General features: G+C 45.7%; 1 protein-coding gene across 1 annotated transcript in view; it reads left to right on the forward strand.

Moving 5' to 3' along the window:
* SPTLC2 (serine palmitoyltransferase long chain base subunit 2) overlaps positions 1-12,060 on the forward strand; it is a 93,561-nt gene that overhangs the window by 28,975 nt on the left and 52,526 nt on the right. Inside the window, exon 2 of the mRNA XM_056134177.1 lies at positions 5,546-5,740. Coding sequence (XP_055990152.1) covers positions 5,546-5,740 — 195 coding nt within the window. The remainder of the gene's footprint in view (positions 1-5,545; positions 5,741-12,060) is intronic.

The raw sequence follows: 12,060 nt of genomic DNA on the forward strand, positions 1-12,060 counted from the left end.
TGCTAGGACCAGGGCTAGAGCAATAGCACAGCGGGTAGGGCGTTTGCCTTGCACGTGGCCGACCCAGGTTGATTCCTCCATACCTCTGGAAGAGCCCGGCAAGCTACTGAGAGTATCCCGCCCGCACGGCAGAGCCTGGCAAACTCCCTGTGGCGTATTCGATATGCCAAAAACAGTAACAAGTTTCACAATGGAGACGTTACTGGTGCCCACTCGAGCAAATCGATGAACACTGGGAGGGCAATGCTATGGTGCTACAGGGCCAGGGCAGGATGCTCAAAGTGCTGGCGTAGGTTCTTTGCATGTAGGAGACCTGGGTCCAATCCCTGACGTCACATAGTCCTCTGAGCCAGGTATATCCCACTGGGTGAGAGGGCGTGACTCCATAATCAAAGAAATAAGTAAATACCCAACTAGTTCTTGATGGTAGCCAGAAAATACAAGCACTAAGGTGGAGCTAAAAATGACTCCCAACTTGGACAACTGGGTCAACTGGATGGAGAAGCTATTATCAGTCTTTAATAGTCTTTAATAGAGGGAGGAGTCAGGATGGAGAGATAAGTTCAGCCTTAGATTGCTGAGTTTGGCATAGGTAAGGGCAGTTGGAAATGCAAATCTGGAGTTCTGAGAAAACAAACAAGCAAACGGGATTGAAATGCAAATCCGGACGCACTCCTCTGCGCCTTTCATCAGCTATACTGTTGGTGGACAGACTTTGCCAGAGAGTTGTAGAATCAGGTAGAAGGGAGATGACCTGAGGTCGCGGTGAAAGATTTGTTGCCGCCCCCCCCCCCCCCCCCCCCGCCCACTAGCTTAAATGTTTCAGTCAAAATATTAAAACCTTTAAGAATTTTTTTTGTCACACCCGGCAATGCACAGGGGTTACTTCTGGCTCTGCGCTCAGGAATTACTCCTGGTGGTGCTCAGGGGACCATATGGGATGTTGGGAATTGAACCCGGGTCGACCACTGTGATGTGCGTTGTTAGAAATGAGAAGGGTTTGGTCCACGATACTCAGAGTCTATTCCTGGCTCTGTGCTGGGACAGTGTGTGGTGCCAGAGATTTAAACTGGGTTTAGGTGCATGCAGGGCAAGTCTAATCTCTTGTATTATCGCTTCAGACCCTGTATATTTTTTTTATAATGATTTGTTTCAGACCTGATTAAAAAACAGGTGGAGGAAGTTTAAGCATACCTTAGAATTCTTTTTGTTTGTTTGTTTGTTTGTTTGTTTTTGGGCTACACCCGGGGATGGGATGCTTAGGTGTCACTCCTGGCTGTGCTCCAGGGACCATATGGGATGCCAGGGATCAAACCTGGATGGACCATTTGCAAGGCAAGTGCCCTGAATTATCACTCCATCCCCTTATCAGAGTTCTTAAATCTTCCCTTGACTAATAATGTCATGCTCTTACCTGCCTAAGGTAGACAGACTGAAGTCCTTTTTTCTTTAACTTGGAGGGACTGATACTCTTTGTTTTGTTTTGGGGCCACACCCAGTGATGCTCAGGAGTTACTCCTGCCTCTGAAAATTACTCTTGTACGTCCTGGGGGACCATATGGGATACCAGATTTTGAACCTGAATCAGCCACGTTCAAGGCAAATAAATGCCCTACCCTCTGTATTATCATCTGACCCCTCTAATATATGTATATATATATTTTTTAATTGTCTTGGTGATAGTATGATTCACATGTTAGAATGATTGAAAGATCTCTTAAGATCTCTCTTTCCTGTCAGATCCAAAATTTGAGTGAAGTGTATATATAAATATCCATGCTTTAGTGTCAGCTGTAACAGTGTACTTTGGATAAAAAGGTATTAGATAGGAGTTTTAGAAATGTCCTAATAACTTCTTTAATTTTGTAATTAACTTAACCGTCTCCATGCCAGAGTACTTGTTTTTGTAAGAGCAAAGAGTATATTGTGTATTTTCATTCATTCTACAAATACTTGTTGAGTTCCTATAGGCATGCTCCTTCCTCCCTTCCTTTCATGACACAAGGAAATTTATATTGAAACTTCTTTAGAAAGGTGTTGGGGCAGAGAGGGAGAAGTACCTGTTTGCAAGAGAACACAGGCTTCTCCAGATCAGAAATCTGCAAGTGAAGAAACGGAGACAAGCAAGGGAGAGCAGTGTTCCAGGGAGAACTTGGGCTTGAAGAGCAAGCCAAGGCTCTATTTTCTGTTGTAATAACAGTAAGAGAAGACACTGCTGAGTGCCGAGGACTCGGTCAGTCACTGGCTACTCTCCCAGGCTGGATGTGTACTGATGAGCAAAGCATACCTGGTACTCGGACCCGAGTGAGAGTGCAGCCACTGGACACTTGCCTTGCACACACGCAGCCTCCTGAACGATCCCCTGAGGCCTCCAGGAGTGATCCCTGTGCTCAAAGGCCTGGTCTGAGCACCACCAGGTGTGGCCTCCAAACAAAACACCAAACCTATTTCTTCTGTGGAATATGTATCTGATGACAATGCTGTTTTAATTGCATGAAAGATGCAGTTTTATTACCATTACTTGAAGCTCAATTTTTTTTCTTTCTTTCTTTTTTTTTTTTTAATCTTTTTGGGTCCCACCCGGCGATGCACAGGGGTTACTCCTGGCTTTGCACTCAGGAATTACCCCTGGCGTTGCTCAGGGGATTATATGGGGTGCTGGGAATTAAACCTGGGTCGGCCGCGTGCAAGGCAAACACCCTACTCTCTGTGCTCTCGCTCCAGCCCTTGAAGCACAATTTTCTTATGGGCTATCTCAGTGATAGAGCATCTGCCTTACATGTGTGAGATCCTGGCTTCAGTTACTGGCACTGTAAAAAAAACGGGGGGGGGGGGGTTAAGTAAACATGTACAGAATTTATTCTGACCTTGTGTGATCCGAGAGACCTGGGTTCTAAATGGAGACCACATTCAGAAAGCCATCTCTTAGTTGACTCTAAAGGCCCCCAAATGCACTTAATTTTAAGGGAGACTATGATAGAATCAGCTTCATTTCCTCCTTCCTAGAGAGTGAGCCACGTGGCCTGCTGGCTTGGGTACGCTCACTTCTCGGCAGTTATCTCCAGAGATCCACCTACAGCATTCCTGACTCCTTAGGTAGAAACTCGGGAGTGCTAAAAGCAGTCTTCTCACAGGTTGTGTCTCAGTGCCAGCAGGTCATTAAAAAAAAAAAAAAAAAAAAGAAATCGAATACTGGTTTTAAGCAGTGGGCCTTATTTGAAAATTATTATTATTATTATTTTTTGTTTTATTTGGGGGCCACACTCGGCAGTTCTCAGAGAATACTCTTGGCTCTACACCTGTCACTCCTGACATGCTCAGGGGACCCGAAGGGTGCTGCTGGGGATAGAACCAGTGTGTGCATGGGAAATGCCCTAACCACTTATTATCGCTCTTGCCCCCCCCCCATTTTTTTGTCTTTGATCATTTCAGCTGTTTTGGTTTTTTTTTTTATATTTTAGAATATTTTCCCTTTGTTGATTTATATTTGTTGTTTTCTCTCTTAGAACATGGGAATTATACATTCCCCAACCCAAACCTTTCACGATCTATTTAATAAACTCAAATAATGGTGGAAATTGGTGTGGGGCAGTGTTCTTAGGCAGTCTCTTTTCTCTCTATGTTTGCTGTTTATTGGTGTATGTCTAACTTGCACGTTTTTTCTTTTTTTTAACTTTTTTTTTTATTGAATCGCTGTGAGATAGACCCTTACAAAACTGTTCATGATTGGATTTCAGTCACACAGTATTTCAACATCTATTCCTCTACCAGTGTACATTTCCCACCACCAGTGTCCCCAGGTTCCCTTCAATCGCCCTCCACCGCACCCCCCCCCCCCCAGCCTCCCTCTGTGGCAGGTGCTTTTTATCTCTCTCTCTCTCTCTCCCCACCCATCTCCCTCTCCCACTCCCCCTCCCTCTCCCTTTCCTTCTCCCTTTACCTCCTTTTAACCCTTAGATCTTGTCCAGCGTGATCATTCCCAGCTATTATTGTCATACTGGTTTCTTCTCTATCTTACCTACCCTCAGCCCCTCACACACTTGGGGTTAGTTCCAACCACTCACCAATTCTTCTGGCCCCTATTTTTCCTTGCTATAGATATTAGTCTTCTAGTATATATATTTTTATATCCCACAAGTGGATGTAGTCGTTCTACATCTGTCCCTCTCCTTCTGACTCATTTCATTCAGCATGTTCTCCATGTCCATCCAATTTCATGACTTCATTTTTCCTAACAGCTATGTCGTGTTCCACTGTGTAGGTGTGCCATGGTTTCTTTTTCCATTCATTTGTTCTCTGGCACTCCGGTTGTTTCCAGATTCTGCCTATGGTGAAGAGTGCTGCAATCAGCATAGGAGTGCAGATGATGTTTCTGTGTTGTGTTTTTGGGCCCCCAAGGCATATTCCCCGGAGTGATATTGCTGGGTCAAATGGGAGCTCAATTTCTAGGTTTTTGAGAAACGTTCACATTGTTTTCCAAAAAGGCTGGACCAGTGGGCATTCCCACCAACAATGAAGGAGCATCCCTTTCTTCCCACATCCATGCCAGCTCTGGTTGCTTTTGTTCTTTTGGATGTGAACTCCCACATTTTTTCTCTTTTTTTTTTTCTTTCTTAATCTTTTATTAGCATTAAAAAAATTTTTTTTTAATTATTATTATTAGTGAAACACCATGAGGTACAGTTGTAGATTTACAATTTTTTGTGCCTGGGTTTAGATTACACAATGATCAAATACCCATCCCTCCACCAGTGCCCATTTTCCACCACCATGGATAATATCCCTCCCACCCCCATCCCTCTCATCCCACCCCGCCTCTGTGGCAGGGCGATCCCTTGTGAACACACACATTTTTTCTCTTGAGAAAAGTTTCCTGCTTAAATCTTAGTGGACTTTATTTTTGTTTTGTTTCGTTTTTGGATCACACCCCAAACCAAAAGTTTTGTTTCGTTCTTGGATCGTGCTCCTAGCTCTGCTCTCGGGGATTTTTCCTGGTGGTGCTTGGGGGGACATATAGGATACCAGGGATTGAATCCTGGTTGGCTCTGTGCAGGGCAAACGCCCTACTCTTGTCTCACTCTTGGTGGACTTTAAAAGAGAATTCTTACAGAATCCTGAAGGCATACCTCTGCAGATATCTGAGGATACAGATTTGTGTCGTTTGGGGGCCACAGGCTGTGATATTGGGGGAGGGGGACGGGGGCGGACAGTACACACTTCACCTGTGGTTTACGGGTCACTGCATTGCTCAGGACACCTGCTGCAGGGAATCCAACAGGGGGCTTCCAACTTGAAGCCATGAGCGTAGGTCTTTGAGCCCTTTCCCCCCCGCCATGTCATTATTATTAGTTTTCAGACTACACCTGGTGGTATGTGGGGACTCCTGCTGGCTCTGTGCTTGGGGCTCTCACACTGGCAGGGCATCAAACTCAGGGCTCCTGCTTTCCAAGCACTTAGCCTCTTGGGCTGTCTCTCTAGCCCCAAGTAGAACTTTTCTTTTTTTTATTCCCATGATTAAAATGAATATTTTAAACTTCCATTTTAGATCCATCATGTTATGCAAAACGGAGGACTGTACAAAAGACCATTTAATGAAGCCTTTGAAGAGACTCCGATGCTGGTCGCCGTGCTCACGTACGTGGGATATGGTGTGCTCACCCTCTTTGGGTATCTCCGCGATTTCTTGAGGCATTGGAGAATTGAAAAATGTCACCATGCAACAGAAAGAGAAGAGCAAAAGGTAATTGTTCCGGAGCTTTTGAGCTTATAAATGGAAGCCTTTTATAGAAATCTTGGTATATTTACACTCAATGCTTTCTATAGGACTTTGAGTTTATATTAAAATAAAAAACATCCCAGATGTACTTCCACAAAAACGTTTTGCAAAGAAAATGGAAAACGAGATTGAAATCACGGAGAAGTTAAGAGCTGTGAACGTATTTAAATTTAATGTCATGAGAACCTTGGCTTGTTTCCTGAACGAGAAAGCTACATTTCACAAGTTGCGTCAGGTCCCCTGAGAACAGTGGGTTTCAGTTGCCAGTTCACAGCCTGTTGCAGGTTCATGGATAGCCAAGGGTTAAAACCACTGTCTGAAGATGCTGGCACTGGAGTTTGAGGTGCTGGTGCCCAATGTGATCAAGATGCCCCAGTGTGTGCATCTCTGTTCAAGATGCCCCAGTGTGTGCATCCTGCGATCCCGCATTTGTCTAGTCTCCCGAGGAGATTGGGTCCTTGACAGTTCAGCATTTGGGCCTGATTAGAGAGCCTGACTCTGATAGGGCACAGGCCTGGTGCTGTGCTGAGGTGACCCTAGCCCCCAGCACAGCCATGGGTGCGACCCCCACACCTAACTCATGGTGCCCCTTCTCATAGACACTGTTACTGTCACTGTACTCCTGTTCATCGATTTGCTCGAGCGGGCCCAGTAACGTCTCCATTTTGAGACTTGTTGTTATTGTGTTTGGCATTACCACATAGGCAAGATACTCTTGGTAGCTTGCCGGGCTCTCTGAGAGGGGTGGAGGAATTGAACCCAGCTCGGCCGGGCTGGCTGTGCGCAAGGCAAACACCCTACTGCTGTGCTATCGCTCCAGCCCAAAGCTCATAGACTTATCACACCAAAATGATGCACAGATCCTTTCACAGGAAGCACTGTAGCACTGCACTGTCCTCCTGTTGTTCATCGATTTGCTTGAGCGGGCCCAGTAATGTCTCCATTGTGAGACTTGTTACTGTGTTTGGCACATCGAATATGTCACAGGGAGCTTGCCAGGCTTTGCCATGTGGGTGAGATACTCTCAGTAGCTTGCTGGGCTCTCCAGCTTTAAATCAGAATGTGGCTGTGTGGTTCTGTTTATAGCACAAATCAATTTTTTGGGGCGGGGCGGGTGGTGAAGCTTTGGAAAAAAAACAAAAGAACCCTGGGACCTCACACATGAAAGGTGATGCTCAGCCACGGAGCTACGTCTTCAGCTGGAAAACACTGCTGTTTAGAAAAGGCACTCAGAGCTACTCATGTTTGTCTCTGGGGAGAAGGACCTTGTTCACTTCATTGCTCACTGTGAACTCTTTGGGTTAGCTCCTCTAGAGTTTTGTGCCACCTGTATATAGTATCTGTTTTCAAAATAAACAGAAGCAGGCTGGAAAATGCCTTACATTTAAAAAAAAATCAAAGTTGTTCTTGGCATGTGGCGTATGGAGAGGTTGTCCTCCAGTCTGGGGAATGTGCTGGATTAGAGAAAGGATTCAGAAGTGAGGGGTGTGTGTGGGGGGGGGGGGCGGGGGGGGGAAGGCTGGGCCACACCACTGGTTTGCAGCGGTTATTTCCTTGCTCTGTGCTCAGGGGTCACTCCTGGGTGGTATCTGGGGGAACCATATGCAGTGCCCCGGATCTAATGGGTTGGTTTCATGCAAGTCCTTTTTTTTTTTTTTTTCTTTAAATTTTTACTTTTTGGGTCACACCCAGTGATGCTCAGGGGTTACTCTTAGCTCTACGCTCAGGAATTACTCCTGGCAGTGCTTGGGAGACCATATGGGATGCCGAAGATTGGACCCGGCTCGACCACGTTATGCAAGGCAACCACCCTACCTGCTGTAATATTGCTCCGGCCCCTCATGCAAGTCTTAACCTCTGTACTCTCACCAGCACTGGGGGCTTTAACTTGTACTCACGTGTTCAAACTAGGGAATCTTCATCTCACAGGACCCTCTTCGGGTGTCAGCCTATGTCAGAGGAGAGGTGGGGGGTGGTGACTGTGGTACAGAGAGTGATTTTCAGCTCTTTTCACCCGGTGACCTTCACCTTTTTTTCACCTGGAGCACCTGCCAGTCTTGTGTACTCATCTGAGGTCTGGTGGTTAGTAACCAGCTGGTGGAAGGAACATTTGTGGCTAGGGGCATGGCGCGGACAAAGGCATGGGGCATGCATGGGAGAACCTGGAATGTGGGTATGTGACGCTGTTCTGAAAGCTTCGCTGTGAAGTTAGGGCGGTGGCGAGGGTCTGGAGGAACTGTGCCCTTGCCTCCCCCCCCCCCCCCCCCCCCCCCCCCCCCCCACCCGCGTCTGATTGACTCTGTGAATGAGTTCATTATCTCTGGAACTTGTTTAATGTTTCCGGAGGGTAAATTTACTCTTTAAGTATTGCGGCTTCGCATGTATACTTAACTTTGTGTAAAAGAATTCAGGTTTGTTGTAGAAGAGCGCACAGATTTCATTCTTAAGTAATTTATAATTTTGTTTAAGAAATAAACTCTTCAGGCCCCAGGGTCTTTGCAAAGCACTGTACAGGTAAACAGTGCTTGGATTATATGTAGATGTCAAACATAAAAATTAACTGAGTAATTTAGAGTTAATCAGGAAATAATTCTTGGCGGAAGTAATGGGAGGAAATACATGGGGGGTATTTTGCGTCTGCAGTTTGTTTAGAGTAGAATTTATTCAAATTATTTCAAAAGAATGTTCACAGTAGACAACATTGGTAATTAAAAGAGCTAACTTCTGCTAATTTCTTGTGAAAAATAAACCTTCAAAGCAAAAAGAAGGGTCATTTGGTCTTCTGGTAAATCATATTTACTTTTTTTCCCTCTTCTTGGACCACACCCATTGGTGTTCAGCGCTTACTCCTAGCTCTGTGCTGAAGAATCCCTCCTGGTGGGGCTCCAAGGACCTCATGGATGCTTGCTTTTTTGTTTGTTTTGTTTTGGGGCCACCTGGCAGTGCCTCGAGTTTACTCTTAGCTCGCTGCTCAGGGATCACTCCTTGGAGGGACTTGAATGACCATATGAAGTGCTAGATATTAAACCCTGGTTGACTGAATGCAAGAAAAGTACCATACCCACCATATTATTGCTCCGGCCCCTCATATTTGCTTTCTGATATTACATTAGATAAATAACAATGAAGGGGATAGGCAAATTTTATTTATTTATTATTATTTTGGGGGGAGGTGGGGTTGGTTCCACACCTGGCAGTACTTGGGGGATCACTCCAGGCAGTGCTCAAGGGACCATGCAGTGCATAGAATCAAACCTAGGTCAGACAAATGCAAAGCGTCTTTTTTTTTCTTTTTTAAAACAATTTTTGTACCTGCTGGTGCTCAGCTTACTTCTGCCTCTGCATTCAGAAATTACTCCTGGCGGTGCTTGTGGGGGACTATATGGAATGCCAGGAATTGAACCTGGGTTGGCCTTGCTCAAGGCAAACTTAACTCCTGTGCTATTGCTACAGGATAGGCAGGCTTTATTTTATTTATTTTTGGCCACACCAGGCCATGAGGGGTTTACTCCTGGCCCTTGGGTCAGGGATCACTCCTGGGGGGCTCAGGGAACTGGGAGGTAGAACCCCTGTTGGCCGCGTGCCAGGCAAGTACCCTACGTGCTGTTCTCTTCTCGGGTCCCTGGCTTTGCAATTTTTAGGAGTCCGTCTGGAAAGAGGTGAGGGAAAGTGCTTTCTGGGGAATCTTCAACTGCAGCCACAGTGTGGCTGCTTCCTCATTTCGCTGAGTTGGTGGTGCTCGAAGCTAGAACCCTGTCTTCTTCCTCATTCTGTGGCAGGAGAGAGTTCATTTTGACTTTGTTACTTTAGTTCTGCAGCTCTGCATCATATCATTCTATTTACTAAAATGAATTTGCATGAGTTTGTTCTATTTTAATATAGGTTGCTTGGAATTCTTGGAATTCTTTCCAGCTCAATTCTTCATTCTTAGTGGCATTTTAGATGAGAATCTTGTCTTCCCCATCTGGGGTTTATCTGATTTTTTTTTTTTCTTTTTGGGTCACACCCAGCAATGCTCAGAGGTTACTCCCGACTCATGCACTCAGGAATTATTCCTGGCAGTGCTTGGGGGACCATATGGGATGCTGGGAATCGAACCCAGGGTAGGCCACGTGCAAGGCAAACGCCCTACCCGCTATACTATAGCTCCAGCCCTAGCTGATTTCTTTTTGGTGACTGGTAGAATTGGATGCCAACCTCCTGGGGCCCAGGGGTTACTCCCAGCCTATGCTCAGCACATTGAGCAATTCCCCAGACCTGAAAGGGTTGTCTTTTTTTTTTTTCTGACTTAAATTCTGATTTTTTTTTTTATAATTTAGGTTTTTTTTTTTTTTTTACTTAATCACTGTAAGATAGACCCTTACAAAGCTGTTTATGATTAGGTTTCAGTCATACAGTTGTATACCTCCAACACCCATCCCTCCATCAGTGTCCATTTCCCAGCACCAGTGTCCTCAGGTTCCCTCCCATCACCCCCCACCCCCAAGTCTGCCTCTATGGCAGGTTGCTTTTCTTCTCTCTTTTGGAAGGATTGTCTTCTTAACCGATTTTAAAAAGTCACTCATTAAGAATTTTGTGAAAATTGCCATTTGGTATACTTAGAAACAATTACTGTAGCATAGTTGCTTGGTATATTAACCTACAGCATTATGAGTGATTTGTCTTTCAGAGTTCCCATAGATTTAAAGGAGCAGTGCTTTTCCCCTGTTTTCTGGCATGTGTGGAATCTGGGATGGACAACAGTCATCTGTTTTATTTTGTGAGAGACTTTGGAGATGTAAGGTTTTCATATTTTAAAGGTCACCATTAAAAAAATGTGCACTTTGTAATCGGAGAGTTAGTACAAGGATCGCGGTGCTTGCCCTGCACTGATCCTTGGGGTCCCCTGTACTACATATGGTCCTGCAGAGTGATCCTTGAACCCAGAGCTAGGAGTAGGCCAGCTGCGTAAGGCGCAGCCCTCCAACCCTTCCCCACCAAAAAAGGCGCATTTTGATGGTTGTGTAACTGCCTGTTTCATATCATCTGAAGAAGAAACTCTGAAGTCACTAATGGTCATTTCTCCTGCTTCCCCACCCTCAAAACCTACCTCTCTCCTTTCTGTCTGAAACGTTTCATGAAATGTCTTCTTGTGTAGAATCCTCGATTTTTTTGTTTTGGGGCCATATCTGATGGTGCTCAGAGGTTATCCTGCCTTTGCACCCAGGAATCACTCCTGGCAGGTTCCGGAGACCACCTGGGGTGCCGGAGAGGCATGCAAGGCAAGCACCCCGCCTTCTGCATTCTCTCTGCCCCCTCTGGAGGATCTTTTGTGTGATTTGTTTTTAGATCCATGATGCGGTGCGTTTCAGTAATTCATTCTTGTTCACTCATAGAGTTTTTATTTTCTCAAGGGACTTCTCGCTGGTAAGTAACTATGCAGAGTGAGTCATCGAGGAGAATTTTATGGCACCTCACCTCTTGATCCTTGGGCAACGGTGACATTTTCAGATTGTAAGACGTTTCCTGAGGACTGTTTGTCTCTTCCTTTGGAGCAACTGTGCAGCTTTATTGTACCAAGATTTTTTTGTTTTGTTTTGTTTTGTTGTGTCTTTTGGCTGCTTCATTCCTTTGTTGTCTTTATTTTGTTTCCCTGTTGTTTTTGGCCTCTCAAGAAGCCTGAGGGGCTATTCCCAGTGATTCTAAAGTCCCCCCCCACCATGTGCTGCGTGGCCCCTGCATTGCCAGGGGCCACCAGGCTCTCCTTGGGAGCACCCAACGGTGCTCGGGAGGCCGTGTGGTGATGGGGATCCATCCCCACTATTTTCTCCCAGCCCATTTGTTTTTGTTTACTTATTTATTTATCCTGTGCCTGCAATTGAACCCACACATGCAAGACACTTAAGTAACCTATCACTCAACTGTATTTCTGCCCCTTCAGCATCCATCTCTTCTTTCTGAGAGGGAGCACACCCGCTGGTGCTCAGGAGCCATTCCCAGCAGGACTCAGGGCACCGCATCCTGCATCCTGCTGGGAAGGAGCCCAGGACTCCCCCATGCAGGAAGTGCACTCCTGCACTTCGGCCCTGGGGGCAGTTTCTGATTAAACTTCCTTTGCATTCAGCAGTTTGTAACTTTCTTTCCTAGAATTAATGTAAGATCTGAAAAAGAATTTTTTTATTTTAAGACCTACCAAGTCATGCTCAGAGGACCCAGGAAGCCGTGCCTGGTGATACTTTGACCCCTAGGCCGGCAGGTTCAGTGTTGAGCAGTGCAGCAAGGCTGCCTGGCATGCACGCCAGACT

Source organism: Sorex fumeus, unplaced genomic scaffold (assembly GCF_029834395.1).
Source record: "Sorex fumeus unplaced genomic scaffold, SorFum_2.1 ptg000098l, whole genome shotgun sequence".
NCBI classification, from domain to species: domain Eukaryota; kingdom Metazoa; phylum Chordata; class Mammalia; order Eulipotyphla; family Soricidae; genus Sorex; species Sorex fumeus.